Here is a 22,136-nt window from a genome sequence, read left to right as displayed (position 1 = left end):
TGCGTACACGTGACTTTCTTGTGTTGTTTGATTGGTGAACTCGAGTTAAACGGCACGGTGGTAATCACGGTGGATTGGAGTAAATCGAAAAAGTCTAAAAGTAGATTGCGCACGCAATTTTTGATAAATGAAAGTAGCGAACGGCGTGTAGATCATTGTCATTGAGTTTCTTCTTAACATAAATATTCGAGTAAAAATAAAAAGTATGTTTTTACAGTTTATCTGTTTAGTTTTTTTTGGGGGGGGGGGTCGAGCGATCTGAGATCGATTGTTTCGGTCTCAGAGCACCCACTGATACGACGTCACCGCAGCGGGAGTTTCCTCACGCAAGTCTGATGAGGAAACATCACGTGATCCCTTTGCGATTATTTCTCCCCAGTTTTCAGGTACGTTGCAGGTTGGAGTTCATTCTAAATCGTCTGGCGTTAAGTCGTGTACATTGCTGCAAGTGTAAAGGAGTACGCAGTGTCGACATTTCCAGTGAGTTTGATGTGTTGAGACAGACGCTACGGGCCGCAGCCATTTTACGACGCGTGCGTGTGTCCGTGAGTGAGTGCGCGTGCGCGTGCGTGCGTGAGGGCAAGTCCCCTTTTTGCTATTATTTGCAGCTACTGGTAAATGTAAACATAATTTTTACTGTTATGAGAAGATGTATACATTTTTGATGGGTGACAGTGTATGTTAGACATTTTGAGTAAGTTCTGCACAACGTTAACAATAACTATTTGTTTTTTTTTTTCATTTTATAGCCATTGCTGTGTGTAAAAGGGAAGGAAATGACTGCAAATATTGTAAGATATTGTCACAAAATTTTTGGGTCAAATGTATTTTGGTTGATTCAAGTTAAGTCTGTCGAGGAAACGAGACACGAGCCCTCTTGTGATTGTTTCTGCATGTTTTCAGCAAATTCAGGGTGTGACATCCATTTATAGCTCGAAAACAACCGAGCAAATTTGAATAAAAACACTTTGTGGATTTGCCAGGTTTAAATTGAGTTCAACAGTTTCAGGGATTAGTTACCAAATACTTTGCTGTACTTAAGTAGATTTGTTTTGTGATATCTTGTAATTTTCTTGAGTATTTTCTTTAATGATGACTTATTACTGTTTTTTTTTTTTTTACTCCCTATATTTGAAGCCATTTGTGACTGTCAGGACTTGGTTATAGTGACCGCTGACTTCACAGACTCACTTTATGTGTTAGCTGCACAGAGGTGGAACATGAGCGCCTTCATGATTCTCACGACAGGCCAGAAGATGCCCACGGTCGGCCTCGGTACATGGAAGAGTGCCCCGGGACAGGTAGAAGCATTTACGTACTCAAAGAACACTTTAATACTACAGCAAATTCTGCCTTTACAGAACAAAAAACATCGCTATTGTTGTGGCTGATGAATGGTTGTGCTGACACAATGTGTTTCAGGTGAAACAGGCCGTGCTGACAGCTTTGGACTGCGGCTACAGACACATTGATTGCGCGGCAGCGTATTGCAATGAACAGGAGGTGGGAGAGGCTCTGGCTCTCAGGGTCGGTCCGGGCAAGGTGACGTTGTCCAGTATTTAACCGTCTCGTGATGGTGCTGCTCAAATTGGCCCATTTTAATTCAAATGTGCAGATTCACAGGCACACAGACTTGTTTGTTATTTTGTTGATACAAATCCTCAGGGATTTGTCTTCATTTTAAGTCAGTCGGTCAATTTGGAGCCTCTTTAGTACGACAGCAAACAAGCTACTATAGCAAAATGCACATTTAGGATATAAATGCAAAAGTACTGAGGGTCATTAACATAAGTGAATGGTGCAGTAGTGCGGTAATACTGATAAACTGCAGGTTTTAATGTTCCGTTGTTGGATAGTGCTTATTATGGAGACGGTGATGTCTTGGGTGGGGTGAGTCCAAGCAAACTTTGCCTACCGTAGCAATGTTAAAATTTTAGCAGGGGATGGTTTTGATCCATCGACCTCTGGGTTATGGGCCCAGCACGCTTCCGCTGCACCACTCTGGTGTCCTTCCGCAAATTGTGAAGCAGATGGGCCAACTACTGGTTCACCACGCTACCTCAAACCCAACCACAATAGCAAATATATAGATAGCTGTCAATCAAAACATTATATGTTGATGTACATCATGAAGTGTCACAATTTCAGTGCGTGTACAATATAAAGGGTTGAACCAAGCGTGTGTTGTACTGACACGGCACAAACTGTAAGCCGTGTGTTTGTTTGTTCTTTTGCCTGTAGGCTTTGTGTCGTGACGAAGTGTTTGTGACGTCTAAACTGTGGAACACCAAACACGAGCCCTCAGATGTTGAGGAAGCATGCAGGACCACCCTGGCCCACCTGGGTCTCTCCTATGTGGACCTCTATCTGATGCACTGGCCCATGGCCTTTCAGTGAGGGATTCTTTACAGCGGCTTGCACTGTACGTGCATGTGTGTGTTTCACGTTGCATGTTCTTCATGTGTTCAGACCGGGAAAGGAGCTGATGCCTCGACGGGAAGACGGAAGTGTGTGTTACTCAGACAGACACTATACAGACACTTGGGGCGCCATGGAGGACCTCGTAGACCGAGGCCTGGTCAAGGCCATTGGGCTGTCCAACTTCAATACCAGGCAGATGGATGACATCATCAGAATGGCCAGACACAAGCCTGTGGTAAACCAGGTAAACTTCATTTACCTTGGGTAGACATTAGCTCCTCTGTAAGGATTTGTGAGCAGGCGCGTTGTCATGGTGTTACAAAACAAAAATCTAGATTTGAAACCCAAACTACTAACTCATTCTTAGCAGTTTGGGTTTAAAAAAAATCTCTTTTGTAACACCAGTCCTGGAACCTTTTTGACACAGCTTGCCTCTCATTTTTGCTGCAGGTGGAATGTCATCCATATTTGTCCCAAGCAGATCTGTTGGCTCACTGTCAGTGAGTATCAAAGTTGGATTTCCCTTTTTGTTTTCTACTAAAAGGAGAGCCTGTGCTCATATGCGTTATATCCCTCAGGTCAGCGGCAGTTTGCTTGACAGCCTACAGTCCTCTGGGCAGCGGGGATCGACCCTGGGCCTCTGCCGAGGAACCTTGTCTCCTGCAGGATCCCCAACTGGGAGAAATAGCTCAGCGACTCCACAAGACACCTGCCCAGATCATACTCAGGTTAAAGAGCAACAATTTAAAACCATTTGTAAAATCTAAGAGCCAATAAAAGAGTTGTATCACAGCTTCAACCTTTATAAACATAGTATGGATATTTATACCATTGTCTAAAAATGTTTTGATTGTATTGGCTCTCATTTGATTGAACAGGTTTACCGATATGTTGTGGCCAGGAAGTGTACATGTGACAAAATGTAGTCCCGTATCTGCAGGTGGCACATTCAGAGGGGCGTCGTGTGCATCCCCAAAAGTGTGACCACCTCCAGAATCCATCAGAACCTGCAGGTTTTTGACTTTTCCCTGTCAGAGGAGGACATGAAGCTGATTGCCGCTTTAAATCGCAGCCAACGCTTCATCGCCCCAACAGTCGAGGTGATTGCATGCGTGTACTCTGGCACAATGTCAGAGTTTTTGTTCTAAACAACTCAACTGTAGCATGACCAATTTGCTTTTCCACAGAGGGATGGCAAGAGACTTTGGAGAGATGCTGAACACCCTTATTTCCCATTCAATGACCCTTACTGAGTCAATATTACCTGCACCTCATGTGCAATTTGTCATTTAATATCTCAAAATCAATTTAGGATTACTCAAGTCATCTATGTGATAATTAGTACACAAATCAATTCTGAGAATTTTCAGTATTATATATTGTAGTTTTGAAAAACTGCTTCCTCACACCTTTCTGTTAAGGGTTTTAAGACAAATTAAGGATTTTACATTTTGGGGTGGCCCATGACCCTGTATTCCACCAGAATAGATCGGAGCTTCCTTTAGTAAGATGACCATTCTGAAAGCAGTTACTAAAGGCTCATTAATGGGATGTTAAATCATATACCTTGATACAAAGCAGAAGGGGGGGGGGGGGGAACGTTTGCTCTTTATTCACAGTTTTGAAGGGAGACTATTACAATTTTTAGTCACCAATTACTTTATCGACACCCACATTTCACTATGCCTCTCCTGTTAAAAAGATTTGTAGGGCTGTCAGTTATATTTAGTATATGCCATGGGCTTTTTTAAAAAAAATAATAATAAAGTGGACGAAATTAGTTTGGACACACCTGAAGTAAACTTTTCCCCAACAGTAAACTGCATAATGCCATAGACAGCCTAATGTCTCAGTATTGCTCTGCAGACAACAATAAACCATATGTTGCTGTACATGTCTGACTCTGAATGTCACTGCAGGCATCAGTAAACCACTAATCCATGAGGTTGCTAAATATCGCTGCAGGCAATACCAATTCAGCCCAGCAGTATTATTGTAAGCAAAATTGCAGCGGTACCATGAGACGGAAAGCTTGAAACCCTTTTCAAGCTTGGCTCTACCATTGCATTTACCTTCCAATCAGAAGTTCACATGCCACTGAACAACAAATGCGGAAATGGCCCCCCGCTCCACTAAAAGCGGTCGAGAACCACCATGGGTGTCAACCATTGTCCACTTAAAGCTTCCTAATAGTTATGACAATAGCTTGTCAAAAGATGTTGGCACAGATTGATTGCGGACCAAATTGCAATTGGGAGTGCAGGAATAGACAAGTGACAGTGTCACATCAAAGAACAATTCGAGAGAGGGGAGACAGGAATGTGTCATTTGAAGCAGAGACATTTGTAACACGTGAGATTTTATTTTCAACAACATAACCTTGACAAATTTAATACATTATATGCTACTGTTTTATTTTTAAAAAACAAAAGTAATTTAGCAATTTTTTTTTCTCCATTTCTCAAGGTCTAGCATAGAATCCCGCCACTAACTATCATATAGTATACTGAAAACGAGGCCACTCAATAAACCCCCCCCTCCCCCCCCATTGGAAAAGCTCCATCACTCACCTTCCATTTGCAAACATCCCCTTCTCCCTGCCCACAACAAAGCCAGGGCAAGCCAAGTGGCAACATGCTGTCTCCGAGGGAACTCATACAAAAAACAGGAACAAAAGAAAGAAGCACAAAGTCCTAAAAAGGTGGAATCTGGTGAGAATTTGTACAGGTGTTATCCCTGTGCTGACCACTATGGGGCAGTGTACACATTTATCCATAAAGGTCGTCGTCGTTATCTTCATTGAAAACGGGACCGGTGCCACTTCCTCCTGAGCCGTGGCTTGGACCACTGCCGCCTGTGGTGCTGTTGGGGAACCTGAAAAAGAAGAGCGCTTTTTGACCAGCGATCCATGTGAGGAACCAAAATGGTTGTTGAGGGCCCCGCCAACCTCAAGTGCGTTCCATAGGAATTTGTCTTTCCATGAAGCGGTAAATTGCATCGTTTTAATAAGATAATACATGGCTATGGCATATGTTATGATTAGGAAATAAAAATGTTGAACAAAATAAGCAATCAGTAAAATTACATAATAATAATAATGAGGGTAAGCAGTACAGAAGCTGGACAGATGAGTCTCTCTCCTAAAATAATGCCCTGTAATTTTTTTGCCCAAATGTATTTAAAACAAATAAAATGTTGGTCACCTGCAAAAATCACCGTCATACTTTAACAATCATGTAATTCTACCCCTGTAGTGAATTACATACAACGTAGTGTTTGTTTCAGTTTTTGTTTTAGGAAAAGCCCTCAAAATTGAAAAAGGTTTGGGCAATTGTACATAACATTACGATAATCCCCGACATATTCACCCATTTGTGCATATTTGGGTAACTTGTCCTCAGTTATTCATTCAAAAACAGTTCAACAACACTTTTTGCTCAGGCCAAATCACAGGTCTTTGGTTCCAAGGAATTTATGTATGATGAAGGGAGTTGACTTTTATTTAGATAAAAGTAGTGCTTTGTCGCCATCTTGTGTAATGTATAGGTAATTAAAACTTTTACAGGGTGTCAATTATGCACTGCATTTTTTGCAGCAGGCCTCGCTCTATGAATCGCTATTTAATCATAAAATAAAATAAAAAAAAGGCTACATTGTGCTTTTTTTTTTTAATGTGCTGACATTTTGAGCACCAACTGCAAACTAAGTTGGGACAGTGACGACAATGACGACGTTGCTAACATGAGGACAACCCAGATGTGAGCAGCAGCCTGTACTTTTCCTACAGCTGGTTTAGACAAACATGCGCAATCATTTTGCAAGAGGATTACAAATTGGTGTATTTTAGGAGACCATAATCTGTGACTCAGACATAATCTCTAAAACTGCTACAGTACTATTCTAAAATGGTGCACAAAATAAAAAAAACACTGAAGGGGTTCTGAATGCATGCTCACGAATCAAGACCAAAACTGTATGTACCTGAAGCTGCCGAAGCCACGACTCTGCTGCAGCGTCTGTGCAAACATCTCGTATTTGCGGATGTCGTTGTCGCTGACAGAGCGGCGGGCGAATCGCATGGCCTCCTCAAAATGGTCCTTCCTAATCTCAGGCACGGGGTCATCCTCTTCCACCTCCTACGAAGAGCAAACGTGTTGAAAATAATATTGAACTTGATCGGGGCCAAGACCAAAGGATGAGGACTGACCATAGCTAAAGGATTGGTCTGCCTCTCCCTCTCTCTGCGGATCTCGTTCTCGATGCTCTCCCTGATGGCCAGTTTACACGCCCTCTGGCAGATCTCTGTGAGGTCAGCTCCTGAGAAGCCATTGGTCATCTTTGCCAGGTAGTCCAAGTTCACATCCTGGTGTTGGATTGGAAAAGAAAAGAAAAAAGACTCTGATCACACAACCCAAGATGCAGTGTTTGAGGAGAATATAATACAATATGCATGGGACTATTGTTGTATAAGGATTTATTAGCTCGTCCATGAAGTTTCACATTATAGGTTAGCATTAAGCTAAGAAAGACGTGTTTGAATATTCCTGTTTAAATATACTATGTTTAATCTTTTGTTTTTGTCTCAGCTTTACAGTAAAACTTCAACTGGGAGTGATGAAATAAACACTTGAAGCAAGCACAATTGGGATCTTTATTTGGGAACCATGCAAGCCAGAGTGACAATGGGCACTGAGGAATACTTTAAAGCAGTGATTCTCAACTGGTGGGTCGTGGACCCTTAGTAAAATAAAATTCAAAACTACAGCAGACACTCAGGTCAGCGCATGGGACTACATTCCTCCATTCACACACACAACATTAAGCATTATAAACAAGTATCATGTTACTCTTCAGTTTCTTAGAGAGTTCTTTGAACTCTTAACTATAGCATTGTTTAAAATATGATAATACGTGTTTTCAAATGTTACTTTTAAACAATACATTTCTTTTTATTGATCTGAACATATAAAAGTGGGTTGCGACTTGGCGACAATGTTCACAGGGTAACGGATGAGAGCCACTGCTTCAAAGTGTTGCTTAATAAGTTTACAAGTTTAAACTATTGTAAAAATGCTGTGGGTTTTTTTGTTTCCATAGTGTTTCTCTATATCACTGATTTCCACCTATTGCACATCTGTCTGAAATGTATCCCCCACATTACCTTGGGTTCACTCTGAATTTTGATTGACACTTCTGAAACATTTCTTAAAATAGGATTTAAGAATAATCCTTTCTTAATGAATTATGTAATGTACATAACTGGGGTTCGCAGTAAAGAGAAACTTCACCTTGCTGATGGGACTCTTGCGGAGGTTGGCCTTGAGGATGCTCATTCGGCTCTTCTCATCTGGCAGGGGGATGTAGATGAGCTGGTCCAGACGTCCAGGTCTCAGGATGGCGGGGTCGATGATGTCGGGTCTGTTGGTGGCGCCGATGATGAAGACGTTCTTCTTGCTGGACATTCCGTCCATCTCGGTCAGGATCTGGTTGATGACTCGGTCGGCCGCGCCGCCGCCGTCTCCCACGTTGCCGCCACGAGCCTTCGCTATGGAGTCCAGTTCGTCAAAGAAGAGAACGCAGGGGGCTGCTTGACGAGCCTGGCGACAGACACCGGTTTTCATAAAGGACCACGAACGTTTCGATAAATGTGGAAATCATCTCGACAGGGAGCAAGAAGCATGACCAACCTTGTCAAAAATCTCTCTGACGTTTGCCTCAGACTCTCCAAACCACATGGTGAGCAACTCCGGTCCTTTGATGGAGATGAAATTCGCCTGGCACTCATTGGCGATGGCTTTGGCTAGCAGAGTTTTACCACAACCAGGAGGCCCGTAGAAGAGCACACCCTTGGACGGGGTCATGCCAAACTTGAGGAATTTGTCTGGGTGCTCCACTGGGTACTGAATTTAAGAGGATTGAGGAAGACAATTTTACAGGTTTGCAGATTGTAATCCAATGGTTGTTTCAGTTCTATCGGCTTTCCATACCTGTACCAACTCTTGCAGCTCTCTCTTGACATCTTCCAGACCACCAATATCCTCCCAAGTAATGTTAGGAACCTCAACAACTGTCTCTCTGAGAGCTGATGGGTTGCTCTGGCTCAGAGCCCACTGAACAACATTTTATTATTTAAAGTTAGTGAATGTCATAAAAAAATCTGAATACTGACCTCTGCAAGTTTTTTTTTTTTTTTTTTACCTTGAAGTCATCCATGGTGACGGCGAGAGAATTCATGACTTCAGCATCAATGGTCTCATCCTCCAGATCGATCAGATCCATCTTCTTTCTGATGGCCTGCAGGGCCGCCTCGGAGCAGAGGGCAGCCAGATCTGCACCCACGTGACCATGGGTCTCATTGGCTACCTGCCACAGCAGACGCACAGCTCAATCATGCAAGTCCAATGAAGTGGAAGTGTAAAAATCTACAAACATTTATATCAACTGTCGACTAATTCCTGACAGCAGCCGTGCCAAGTAAGCTTTACAATCACATTGCTCAATGTATGAAAAATGAAAGCCTCAACATTGAGCAGCTGAGCAAAAAGCCAAGCTACAGTAGATTGCATCCACATACAACACCACCAGTCTAACAACAATTAATCAATGTTGGTACAATACAAGAATACAGACCTGTTCCAAGTCCACATCATCAGCCAGCTTCATGTTTTTGGTGTGAATCTGGAGAATCTCTAGTCTGCCAGTGGCATCTGGGATGCCAATGTCCACTTCCCGATCAAAACGGCCTGAAGAGGTTTAAACATTCTTATGAGTTCCACTGAATGAGTTGACAGCGGGAACATGAACCTCTAATTGTTGTGCCATCACCATCTAAACAAGCAGAAGTGTGCATCTACGTGTAACTGTCTCAAGTGAGCAGCCGTATATAATTTACAACTGGCTATACACGCACACTTTATATGTAATAGGTGGACTTTTGAAAGTTTCAAATAACGTTGTCCAGTGGATTATTCAAGTACTGCACTGCACTGACCTGACACACCACCACACACATGGAGATTTTGGGATGTGACCAATACGTTTCAGCTCTGATACAATATGCTTATAAATTAAATTCACACCGACATTGCTCAAGTCAAACAAACTTCCTAGAAATAATATCTATCCCTTTTCTGTGAACAGGGGCCTATTGCATCTGACTGGCAGGCAACGCCACACCCAATTTAGAGTCTTCAATGAGCCGAACTGACTCTTTTTTTTTTTTTTATGTGGCAGGAAGCTGGAGTATTTTGGGGGGGTGCACGAGCACACTAAAAAACATGGAAACTCCACACGGGAAGGCCAGAACAAAGGTTCAAACCCAGAGGAACCTTAGAAATATGATGCAGGGGCCCTGCTAATAATATGCAAAATTACATTTGCAACACCAAATACTTTTTCAACAGACAGAACTTGCCACGGACTCAAAGCTTTATACATTAGTGCGTGAGTATGCATTAATCAAACAATGATTATGAATAAAACTCATTTGTATGCAACTCTGCAATATATGCTAGTTGGTCATATCGCATGGCGTGTTATTTACCAAATCTCCTAAGAGCCGGGTCGATGCTGTTAGGTCTGTTTGTGGCGGCCATAACGATGACATGAGCTCTCTGTTTGAGGCCATCCATCAGAGTCAGCAGCTGCGACACAATGCGCCTCTCCACCTCTCCATGAGTCTACAAAAAGACATTGTTACAGCAAAACGCATGGCAGCATTTACATGGTATGATTAATATATACATAGTACAAATGTGTTTGACTTATGAAGTGCTACACCGTACGGCTGCGTACATTAGTTTATTTACAGAGAGCGAGTGAGCGCTATAGATGTATTCATTTCTCTCTCAGGCTCACCTTCTCTCTCTTAGGAGCAATAGCATCAAGCTCATCGATGAAAATGATGGCAGGAGCATTTTTCTCTGCTTCCTCAAAGGCTTTCCTTAGGTTACTCTCGCTCTCTCCAGCCAGCTTGCTCATTATCTCAGGGCCTTTAAAAAGTAAAAACAAACATTTTCATGAGAGAAATACTGAGTGGTTGTTATTATTATTTTTTTAAAGGTGGCAGAGAAATCCTTCCGCCTTGTACATGTGCATAATCTGAAAAGAGGAAGGCTCACACTGGCAGTATTTTTATGATACCCAAAGGAAAACTGCCGTGAAATATTAACTCATCTAGCCTGTTGTAATGAAAATACAGTCACATGATAATGCACCAAGCTGGATGACAAAATGAAGTGCTACTAATAATAAATAGCCTTCATACAGAGGGATTACATTGAAAAGTCACCATACCATTGATCAGGAAGAAAAAGGCCCCAGTTTCATTGGCCACAGCCCTGGCAATCAAGGTCTTTCCAGTTCCAGGGGGTCCATACAGAAGAATTCCACGTGGGGGCTGGAAAAAGCAACGGATTAATAAATTGCAGTTAAGACCAAGTATCACGTAGGATAACAACATTGTATTATTTTTCATGGTAGGGTATCAATACACCAGCATAAAAACAGCACAACCTGACAGGTTGTGATTAACTGAATGCTTTGAATGTGGCGTTTTATGTAGCACTTTGCAATTGAATGGGAAAAATATTGTAATACAGAGTCAGGCTAGTCTGATTCACACACCTAGTATCAAGCCTAAACTAACACTCTGAAACATAAAGCTGCATCAGTAGTTAAGGTAAAGACAGCCATGTAAATGCATACCTTGACACCTATGGCCTTGAAAAGTGCAGGGTGCCTAAGAGGAAGTTCCACCATTTCTTTGATCTGAGCCAGCTGCTTCCTCACACCACCGATGTCATCATAGCCAACCTCATTCAAAGACTCCTCTTCATCCTGCGTGATGAATCAAAAGTGTGAACGGGTGTGTTAACTGTCAGCTTGCGGGCAGCAGGACAGCTTCGTACCCACCTCTCTCCTGATTGGGTCGCCCTCACAGTGAATGACAGTGTCGGGAGCAACGATGCAGTAGGGAGAAGGATCGGTTTCAACCACCTTGAATTCCACAGCACGCATGCCTCCTCTGACCAGGAAAATATCACCTTCAAATTAAAAATCAGGTCATTTTTTTAAGGTTTCAACTCACTGAAAAGAAAACGTGATCAGTTAGATCTTGCAAACGCAAACCTTTGCGGATGGGCCTGTAAGCCTCTAGAAAGTATGGCTTGAGATAAACCTCAAACAAGTTGCCAGTGATTCCCTCTACTGTGTCATCTATAGGTAGGACATGGATCCTCTTTCCATACTTTACATCAGGACATGGCTGAATGCTGAGGGAAAACATTTCACCTTTTTAAATCCAAGTTTAGGAAGAAGCCAAGAGAATTGTGCACCATTCCCCCACCTGATGACATCACCCAGTCGGACCCTCAGGTTGTTGCGGACCACCCTGTTCATGCGAACCTTTTCGTCAGAGCAGGTATCATCAGACAGTACGATGCACACAGTTTCACGCCTCTTTTTGCCCTTCATCAGCACTGTGTCACCACGGAAGAGCTGCAGCTCGTCCATCTTGGTCTGGAAGCCAAATTGAAAACATTTGGCACACCACTCATACCGATAATATTCAAACAGTACTCATCTGTACAATCCGTGTACCTGAGAGAGAGACACCACACTGTTGTCTTCATTAATAGACTCATCGACAATCAGTCTGTTGGGCCTGTTCTTCTGTTTCAGAATTGCTGTGGCTAAGTCATCATTCTTTGATCTAGAAAAGGAAAACGATAACTAATTAATATAGGCATTAAATAGTAACCGAGTTATAGTTTGTTTATTGAAACTGTAATCTTCTTGGTCAATTGGATAAAGTCATTGCTTACTCAGCGCAAAATACAGAACATCTGTGCTCAGTATATTCAACTCTCCTGAGACTTCAATATACATAAATTACTCATGTATACTATTTTTCATGACTCACGTTTATAAATACAAATAAAATGACCGTGTCACCTCCTGCACTTTTTTTTTTAACTGTTTCCTGCCGATAGCGTATACGTTTGAAACGACTATCATAACTGATGGGCAGTCAAAAACTACTTGAAATAACAGCCATATGTTCGAAAAGGTTCAGTTTCTAGGATACTCTAGCACCGCTTATAGAATGCGTTTCCATGTCGTTAGCACGCTAATGTTAGCCTTTACGCTAAGTGACGGTCGAGCAAGCGTGCCCAGATGACACAGCAAAAGAATCGAAAAGGAAAACTATGGCAGCTTTTTCTATCCCCGCATAATTGTGTGTACGGTTCTACCCTTTCAATTGTGGCGTATCCCAAGCTGGCTTCCAGCGTGTGTCCTATATTCACCGGGTGAAACAATATTACACCTTTAGTGTCAACTTAGTCGTTTAGCATAAACGCTAATCATGCTAACCAGCTAACATCTGCGACTGTGTATAGAGTGGATGTGACGCGAGAAGATAGCTACGTCTTCACAAACAGCAGTTAGCATTAATTATGCCCTTTTTTGGGGGGTGTTGGGGGGCGTCACGTTTAATGTTCCGGCACGGTTCAGTGTCAGGGCAGCCGTAGCTGAGCTACAAAGTAGCAAATGGTGTGAACGCCACTTCTGTGTCATGGTGGATGATGGCTTTGGCCTTGATGGTGTTGCTAAGCTAAGACGCGCAACAATCCCGACAGAAAATGACTGCGCTTTGTCGAGCCGTTCGCAAGACAAGTTAGCTGAAACTAGTGAACGACAGTGTGGGAATAACATCAATATGACAATTTGTTACATCCGTTCGGGATAACGACCCAATGTCAGAATCGTGTAGCCAATGGACAAATAACTGACCCAGTTAGCTTTATATGTTAGCAGTCGGGCTAACTTTGATCAACTTGTGCATTTGAGAATACGTTAGCGTTCCTTTTCGATTAAAACAAATGGTTAAAAACATACATTGATGTGTCTACTTACTCCCCGCCCGATGCCATGGTTGTCCACCTAGTTGACAATAATAAATACAGAAAAGCTAGCTAAATGTGCGATGTTTCACCGGTTCTCGTTTCCCACTTAGCAAAATATCACACGAATGTCCAGGCAGAGGTTTCCGTGGTTTTCTATACTGGTGTACGGAGCGCTTGACGCCCCATTGACTCTGATTGGTTGGTGCCGTTCATCAAACTCGTCAACCAATTGTAGTCAAGAGTGTATGACGTCCCGTTCAGCAGCGTATCCCTTTAGCCAATTGCAAACGGTTTCGCCTACATCTATGGTCCGACTGCTATGATCCAATTGGTCTGTCAAGCCTGTCAGTAATCATACAGTAAACCAATGAGCGTGTACCGCGTTAAATAAGTGCTAACTCTGTAAACACCTTCGCCTTTATTTTCCTTAAAGTTAAGCGATATAGTTTTACAGAAGTGAAAGTAAACGCGACACCCGCGTGTTTAGTTTACGACCAAACGGTGAAACAACCACGATAACCGTGTCATTTGCAGAGCTCTGTCATGCCTGAGACGTCAACGGGACGTTTGTTCTTTTATTGTTGTGTATCTCGAGGGCAACGTGGTTGGTTGTCTTGGGACGTCAGAAGGACACTCATTTCCCGGCGACTTGTTACAAAACTAAATAAAGTACATTGTTTTACGCTGGTGTGTGTCCAATGTTTGATTCTTCGGCTCGTTTCCAGTTTAATAGTAAGAGCACCATAAACAAAGTTGATTAACGAACACAAAGTAACATCCAGTAAAAATAATAATGGTGCAGCCATAATTATGGCATGAAATCACCCTGTACACAAATGTTCAATTAGATTGTTCTTATGTCATTCCTGACAGCAATTTGGTACATTATTTTAGTCCTCAATTCATTCTTTGAGTTAGCATTTCAGATCATATATAACGAGCAGAAAATAGTAATGCCCCCCCCCGAAAAAAAAACCTTAGCACTAAACTTTTTAATTTGTGACTTTCACAGTCACGCTTTAGGAGCAGTGACTGTAGTGGCCGGTGAGCAGTTTTGCAATGTGCTCAGTGTTCTTCAACAAGTCCATTGGTTTTCCTACTTTGGGTACAAGAAATAGTTGCTTATCTTGTTTGGTGCTCATGCCCATATAAAAATGCACAATGCAAATGTGTTGCTTTCCTTCAGACATTCATACACAACTGTACAAATAAACAAAAAGTTACATATTAATCATCCTAGTCATCCATATTAATCATCCCATTCATCCTAGAACACCTCGACAGTGCAGGGACCTACACGAGGATCCTGTTCGTGGACTTCAGCTCAGCGTTCAACACCATCATCCCTGAACTCCTTTCAACCAAGCTTCTCCAGCTTAGCGTCTCACCAAGCGTCTCTCTCGGCCTCATCAAGGACGGTGACGAGTCTGCATATCGACAGGAAGCGGAGCGGCCGGAGCTGCGGTGCGGCCGACACAACCTGAAGCTGAACACGCTCAAGACGGTAGAGATGATCGTGGACTTCAGGAGGCATCCTTCGCCACAGCTGCCCCTCACGTTGTCCAGCTGCCTTGTGTCAACCGTCGAGACCTTCAAGTTCCTGGGAATTACAATCTCTCAGGACCCGAAGTGGGCGACCAACATCAACTCCGTCCTCAAAAAGGCCCAGCAGAGGATGTACTTCCTGCGGCATCTGAGAAAGCACGGCCTGCCACCAGAGCTGCTGAGACAGTTCTACACAGCGGTCATCGAATCAGTCCTGTGTTCTTCCATCACAGTCTGGTTTGGTGCTGCTACAAAAAAGGACAAACTCCGACTGCGACGGACAATCAAAACTGCTGAAAGGATTGTCGGTACCCCCCTACCCGGCCTTGAGGACTTGCACGCTGCCAGAACTAAGACAAGGGCGTGCAAAATCCTCTCGGGCCCTCCGCACCCCGGTCACCGGCTCTTCCAGCTCCTTCCCTCAGGTAGGCGCTACCGATCAACGCAAACTAGAACTAGTAGACATTCCAACAGCTTCTTCCCTCTTGCGATCAACTTCTTAAACACCTAACCTATAATTCCACTACAACAAGCTGGCAATTTTTTGACTTGAGTTTGTTGTCACATTTCTGTGGGGCCAATTATGTATTACTCGTGCACTCACTGTAGTTGTCTCGCCATGCTGCACTATTTGCATATACTGGCCACTCATGCCAGAGTAGCATCTGCTCCATTTGCACACGGATTGAGGAGTATCTGTAACATTTGCACAACCGACATTGTCCCAGATGATCGCACTACTCGTCACTTTAAACCGCATACACTCCTTGAAGTCTCGGCGCCCTTTGCACAATGGTCATTGCACCGGACTATTGCAATATTAGTCATTCGAACTGCTCTAAGTGCTCGAGGACTCTGCATCTTTTTGCACAATTGTTTTTTTGTCAATGTCTTTATGTCTCCAAAGTGTTCTGTAAATTGACTGATGTCTCCAAAGTGTTCTGTAAATTGACTGTCTGTTGTACTAGAGCGGCTCCAACTACCGGAGACAAATTCCTTGTGTGTTTTGGACATACTTGGCAAATAAAGATGATTCTGATTCTGATGTAACTTGTAAACCAGCATATGTTTACAGAAAACAGCTGAAGTGGTGGGTTTTTTTTTCCAAAATTGTTTTTTCCCCCTGTCAACATTCAACAAAACATTCTTCTTCATCGCTCAAGGTGAGCTAGCTGGAATCAAGTTCACGTATTCTGCGGCGAAGCTCTGCAGAGTCCAACATGGGTCCGGACTGGGGTTCCCACAAGTACACAGGAATGTTCCTGCAACAACAACAAAACGTTACATAAAAATGTTTACGTGATGAAACTACTCATTTTGGGCACAGTACATTCAGACTAAGTCATTCTGTCCACGTGTTTTCGCATACAAAGACGCCGAAGGGTACTGGGGTTCTTACTCTGCTGAGCGTACGCTGATGTTCCATGTCTTCTCCCAAATTGCGGCTGCCTCTCGTTTCCTGTTGAGCCTCCACAGCACCTCTCCACACCACAGTCTTGCACCCACATACTCTAGACAGGGAGAGATGCTACCAGAGTTACAGCGTAAAATTCTGGTCTAAATTGGCTTGTCAAAACAAATAACAATGCTTCATTTTGATCGTTTATCATGGACGTTGTTAGCAGTGTAGAACTATTTTACAGAGTTTTTAATACATTCAGTATTTGACCCATCTGAAGTAGCTACATGAAGTAACCAACCACACTACTAGAAACACCTCTGTATAATGCAGTCAATCAAAAGTGAGCTATATTGTTCGTATGTGTGCATGCGTAATATGTATGGTTCCAATCCATAGAATTGTATTTCAAATCAAGGTCAGAAACCCAAAAACTAAATAAAAAGAAAACAAAAACAAAGCACAAAAAAGAACTCAGTACAAAGTGTTCCAGTACACATTTTATGTAGTGTGTATGTGATTTAGGAGAAGCGGTATACAAGTAAAATATAAATAAAAGTAGTTAACTTATTTGTCGGTCTTTGACAAAGTTGCGCACTTGTGTGATTAATAATTGTGCGTTCTCGACCCATTCACGCTCTTGCATACCTGGAAAAGCGTGCAGGCTGAGCTGGAGGTTTCTTTGTGCGTGTCGAAGCTGGTCGGTCTGCGCGAAGCTGATGCCCCTCCCAGCTAATGAGAGACCCTTCATCCTCTGTAGAATCTGAAGATCTGCTCTTTTCTCATTACACATGTCTGGAGTGGGGATTTGAGGTTGGCCGCCTAGAAGTCAACGTGTAAGCCTTTTTCTCCAAAGACCATTTTTGTCGGAAGCTGCTAGCGAGAAAGGTACTTGCCTTTTTCTTTAAAGCGCACCTTCACCAGCAGGTTAATACATCTATGGCACACAACAGAGTCTCAGGTTGGTCAAATAAAGAGGTGGAGTAAGTCCTGCCTCACAAACCTTGTGTAATGAGCCACAGCTTGCTTCCAGTCCTGCAGGTGACAGCAGCAGTGACCCTGGAGGAGGTACGCCGCCCCCGTCCAAAACAGCATCGCCACCCGATCCTGTTCACCTTCAGCACACATAGCCGACTCCTCAACCCCTTCCTCTGGCTCCTCCAGCACCACGCGCTCTGGCAGCAGCTCCGCCGTGGTGGTGATGACTTCATCACACAAAGTCATGCAATCGACGGGCCGCTCGGCCATGAGCAAGGAGGTGGCGGCCTCCAGGTAAAGTTCAGGTAACCGAGGAAGGTGAGAGTCCTCTGAACATACCTGAGGCACAGATTGAGGTGGGGGTTTGACAATTAACAGCACAGTGGACAAACGTATTGGATGGAGCACACAAATCTAAACCAACTAACTAATCAATTGGGATAGAGCTTAATTTAATGGGTCTTGTTTCTCTCACCAAGATATTTTTGGAAAATGGCATTATTCTAATTTTGTGGAAAGTTTGGGGAAGGCCCTTTTCTATTCCAGCACTTTTTCTTTTTTAAGCATATTCGCAAATGACGTATTGGTCCGATTCAGTGATCACAAGTTTGCCCACCCTTGTTCGGACAGAAAAGAGTGGACACTGCCGTAGGTGCAAAGGGAGACTCTAAACGCCACATTGATAGTGTACGTAGGCAAAATGTTTCTTCTTACGCTGTGTTCTTCAGAATGAACAGCAGCCAGCAGATCCAGATAACATTCCACACCTTCAGACACCCTACAGAATCAGACAGACATCTATTGAATACCGTATATCAATATGCATAACTACAATCACAAGGTAACTGAAGTGGGGGAAAAAAAAAAAAGTACCATCAAAATGATTCAAGAACAAAAATGTTTAAGGTGTCATTACTACACACAGTTCCTTAACTACAGTTAAGAGTTCAGAAGAACAGCAGGGATTCAGATTTACCTTGAATGCAGCACGCATTTCTGGGCCAAACTGTGAAGGACACTGAGGGCAGTTGGGACAAAAAGGAGACTGCGCAGGGCTTGACTCTTTAGGAGTATGGACAGAGAGAAGATCTGATCGCTGGCTGCAAAAGGCTCAGAGGTGGAGGGCAACATCAGTGTCTGGGGGAGAAGAATGATTTTTATGTTTCGCAAGCATGTGGATCAACAGTGTGGATGTATTGTGTTTTACCCACAGAGTGCAACAATCGAAGCATTTGTATCTCCGCCTGTGTGTTCCCCAGGCACCTGAAGATGAGTACACTCTGATATAGAGCACATACACACAGAAAATCTGTCTCCACCGCTTTCCTGAAACACTGCAGTGCCATCTGAGGACGGCCCTATATGTTTAAAAAAAAAAACATGCACACACTGAGTGCATTCATGCATCATCATTTACACATAAACACTTTAAAGGCACGCTACCGTGTGGGCTAGACAGGAGCCAGATAGCAGGTGCGTGTATGCCACCAGAGTTCTGGGAGCAGGCAGCGAGGAAGCAGCCTGCAGACCAGTTAGAGCCGCTGAGCTTCGACCCTCGTTCAGTCGCTCTGCGCCTTCGTGCATCGAAGAAAGAAGGAGAACATCGTTTGGAAAAAAAGTGAAGATCAAGACGACATTGGCATTACAATTCACGGAAACGAGCTTTATTAGGCACACCTGCCGAATCTAACTGAGATCACATATAAGAGGTCAATGAAAAGCCTTTACAAAAACAAAACAAAAAAAATTTCACCGGTGTTCTGCAACAGTGATAAGTAAGGCATTTCTAAATTATCGTTTTTTTTCTAGGCACATGCTAGATAGACCCCGACACAAAATATTGTTGATACTGTTTTTTTGGGGGTTTTTTTCGGTTTTGCTGCCAACATACAGTTGCAGCTCAATAAATTTGTCAAAAGAAAAACAGGAAAACAAAATATATATCAGTAGTTTAATTCTAAAAGATTAACATACAGGCACACTACACATAGATAGAAGTATTTAATTATTATTTTTTATAATTTTTATTATTATAGCTTGGAGCTAATTAGCACAAGTAATGTACATTTGAACATTTCATAAGACATCTTTAATAGAGAAATTGAGTAAGAATTGACCTTGTGAAAAAAATATTTTTCTATATGTTTGATTAATCATTTTAATATAAAAGTTTCACTTTTTTAATTTAACTACCAAGATAACTGAACTCAATATTCTACTTTATTGAAAGGCACCTAGACATTGAATAATACTCTTGGGGATTTTCGCAAATTAGAATTTCACTTATCTTGCAACCTTTTGACAAAATCTCATGCTAATCCTTGCGAGATGTCACAGTTCACGTGTCAAAATATTACAAACAACATGATTTTGTGCAATTCTACACCACTGCAAACTACATACGTGACAATAAAATATTTCTAAATTAAACCTAAATGTTATTGTCTTTGAAAAAAATGCTTTTTGAGACAGCTCCTGTATTTGATCTCATTATATTCCAATGACAGATTGAATACTAATGATAGACTTTGGTAGGTATACAATAGAATTAAATCTGTCAAAATAAATAATTGAGTTTGTGTATTTAATGTTGTGGTCGGTGTTTATATTTCAAATATGTCAGACCTTGGGTGATGAGAGTGCAAATTTGCAACAATTCAAGAAGGTTTCTTGGTTCCATCACCAAAAGCGGAACGTTTGAAGACATTCGCCTTGCTTCACTTATGTCTTGTTGAAGTCCTGCAGAAAGAGAGGAAAATTCCCCCTGCCCGACAGACAGAAAATCATTTAAAATCACATTGTTCAAGGAATTTATTTTATGGAACTGAAGCGCACGACAGAAGAAATTGCCTCTTACCTGAAGTCGTTCTATGGCTTCAAGTGTACAGTTGGCCAACCAGATAGCCCACTGCACACACAGCAGGTTCTGTACACTGGAATTGAATGGTCTGTTTTCCACTGATGTCACAACTGTACGCCAAAACTCTGGTGGGGAGGAGGCCATTGGCTCAACTCTTGTCATCTGTAAAACTGTAAGAACAAGATTTGGTTTGCTTTGGAAGTGAACGTATGGCATCGTTACGTCCACCTTTGGTTTGCAGTCTTTTCACAGACTGACCTCTTTCCATAGTTTGTGTGAGGAGCATCTCAGCTTCTGACATCTGAGACAGAGCGATGGAGAGCAAACAAACATTGTACACCACACACAACTCCAACCGAGTGTGATCTTCAAGCAGAGGAAGACCTGCAGTAGCACAGTGTGACATGAGAAGATGATTATTCCTCTGAACTTGACAACACCGAACTCACTGACACAACGCTGAGATGAGCTAACCTTGTATTTTTCTTAAAAGTTTGTGGAACTCAGATGACAACAATAAAATGGCGTGGTTCTGGTCTCGGCTTGAAGGGTCTCTGTTCTGGATGTGAGATAAACCGATGATCATTTAGAAGAGAAGAAACGCTGTTCTATCACATTGGTTAAGTTGTTCAAAATACAGTTTGTTCTAACATTATTGCCACTTTTGATCTTTTTCACTTTTGTGAAGGGACGCATGCATTGCATTCTTTTTTTTATTTAACTTTTTTTTTCTTTTTTTTTTTTTGCTGTGCATATGAAAATAAGTCTTGAAAATCCATTACTGACCATCATGAGTCTATCAAATTATGCACAAATAATGTATATAATACCTCTCACATTTTCTGTTAGAAAGTAGGCTACCAGTGATTTTTAACCGTTTAGGTTTATAGCACATAGCAAACATGCTTGGCGTTAGGCGGCCTTACCCTGTTTTCGATATACTATGTGTGTCAAATGAGTATTTATTTGGATTTAAAATAAATACAAATATACTCATACTGTACTTCAATGCAGGGGCGCTTTAGGCAAGCTTTAACAAGAAATGAGTGGACTTTACCTTCCATTTGTTGACCAATTCGTTGTTTTCTTGGATCCATCGATCTGATAATTTAGACGGTGATTGTTGCCTTTCGGTGGACATTTAAGGGCCGTTTTCATACAAAACGGTACAACTTTCCCTCGTTTGTTTGTTATTCAACCGGAAGGCGGAAGTGTTCATAAAAGGCTAAGTCTCTTCTGCCCTCTTGTGGCTGGAAGTGACAACGACAACGGCAACTAGAAACGCATCCAAGTAATGTGTTGAAAGTTCTGATTCTTTCACGTTATAGAACATTTACTTTTCATTCTTTGTATACAAATAGTTGGGTCTCTGGACTGCCTGCCCACCCCTCAAGTGTGAAATTAAACAGCCAAGTAAATCTGTAACTAAAGTGATCTGCCCTTTCTGAAAATGGGTCTGTGAACTAGCCATTCTTCACTTCCCAGAAATTTACATAATAAAAAACACAATGTTTTTTGTTCAGCCAATGACTTGGAAGCTGGAACGGAAAAAGTTCAAGAGCCACTTTCAAGCATCAGCCGCAGCAAGTAGGCTGTAATTGTGTCAAAGTCTAAAGGTAAGCAGATCTGCAGTATTAGCGCAGATTACCATTATCTGACAGCGTTAGCTTCTGATACTTACACTTGATGGCTTGTTGGAGTTGTCATCATGGTGGCAGCGCAGGGGTGGCCGATATTTCTTTTACAATGTGTCCATGTGCCACATACACACAGTATAGTGTATGAATTGCGTCATTGTGTCAACTGCTTACACAAGTCGAAGTGTGGAGAAAATTTTTCTGACAAAAACATGCCACAGAATTGTTATTAAGAACTATTTTAATTGTATGTGTGTGTGGGGGGGGGGGGGCTGTCAAGTGTTGCTTTTCATATTGCAGTCTTGCATGGTTGTGTCTTTCCTTTTCTTTTCTCCATAGACTTGCATGCAAATTCATCCACATAAGAGCAGAAGTTTCAAGCAACTCCA

At 42.3% G+C, this 22,136-nt stretch overlaps 3 protein-coding genes across 8 annotated transcripts; 1 reads left to right on the top strand and 2 right to left on the bottom strand.

Moving 5' to 3' along the window:
• Positions 1 to 307: 307 nt before the first annotated feature.
• akr1a1a (aldo-keto reductase family 1, member A1a (aldehyde reductase)) lies at positions 308 to 7,063 on the top strand. Of its 6 annotated transcripts, none has more exons than XM_061671714.1 (9): positions 308 to 386; positions 1,204 to 1,301; positions 1,423 to 1,542; positions 2,242 to 2,393; positions 2,470 to 2,665; positions 2,872 to 2,921; positions 3,000 to 3,149; positions 3,362 to 3,521; positions 3,609 to 7,063. In XM_061671714.1, the coding sequence occupies exons 2-9, from the start codon at positions 1,221 to 1,223 to the stop codon at positions 3,672 to 3,674; spliced, it is 975 nt and encodes a 324-aa protein (XP_061527698.1). In that variant the 5' UTR covers positions 308 to 386; positions 1,204 to 1,220; the 3' UTR covers positions 3,675 to 7,063. The 6 variants fall into 6 exon arrangements, with proteins under 6 accessions (XP_061527698.1, XP_061527696.1, XP_061527700.1 ...); XM_061671712.1 differs by having other exon boundaries at positions 315 to 386; positions 1,138 to 1,301; XM_061671716.1 differs by lacking the exon at positions 308 to 386 and adding an exon at positions 393 to 480.
• vcp (valosin containing protein) lies at positions 4,764 to 13,494 on the bottom strand. The gene is made up of 17 exons (XM_061671710.1): positions 13,339 to 13,494; positions 12,022 to 12,133; positions 11,768 to 11,940; positions 11,551 to 11,693; positions 11,335 to 11,465; positions 11,128 to 11,259; positions 10,717 to 10,819; positions 10,279 to 10,412; positions 9,965 to 10,100; positions 9,052 to 9,164; positions 8,620 to 8,784; positions 8,409 to 8,531; positions 8,109 to 8,321; positions 7,710 to 8,018; positions 6,629 to 6,784; positions 6,403 to 6,557; positions 4,764 to 5,295 (listed from the first exon to the last, which is right to left on the bottom strand). The coding sequence occupies exons 1-17, from the start codon at positions 13,353 to 13,355 to the stop codon at positions 5,190 to 5,192; spliced, it is 2,421 nt and encodes an 806-aa protein (XP_061527694.1). The 5' UTR covers positions 13,356 to 13,494; the 3' UTR covers positions 4,764 to 5,189.
• Positions 13,495 to 15,602: 2,108 nt separating this feature from the next.
• Positions 15,603 to 21,305, bottom strand: fancg (FA complementation group G). The gene is made up of 14 exons (XM_061671708.1): positions 21,168 to 21,305; positions 20,585 to 20,669; positions 20,369 to 20,494; positions 20,108 to 20,280; positions 19,876 to 20,014; positions 18,694 to 18,824; positions 18,462 to 18,608; positions 18,227 to 18,387; positions 17,965 to 18,028; positions 17,276 to 17,589; positions 17,169 to 17,209; positions 16,921 to 17,094; positions 16,273 to 16,384; positions 15,603 to 16,135 (listed from the first exon to the last, which is right to left on the bottom strand). The coding sequence occupies exons 1-14, from the start codon at positions 21,249 to 21,251 to the stop codon at positions 16,042 to 16,044; spliced, it is 1,845 nt and encodes a 614-aa protein (XP_061527692.1). The 5' UTR covers positions 21,252 to 21,305; the 3' UTR covers positions 15,603 to 16,041.
• Between the last annotated feature and the right edge of the window lie 831 nt (positions 21,306 to 22,136).

Source organism: Phycodurus eques, chromosome 3 (assembly GCF_024500275.1).
Source record: "Phycodurus eques isolate BA_2022a chromosome 3, UOR_Pequ_1.1, whole genome shotgun sequence".
Taxonomy (NCBI): domain Eukaryota; kingdom Metazoa; phylum Chordata; class Actinopteri; order Syngnathiformes; family Syngnathidae; genus Phycodurus; species Phycodurus eques.
Note: the sequence above shows the minus strand (reverse complement) of the source record. Positions and strands in the feature narration are given on the sequence as shown.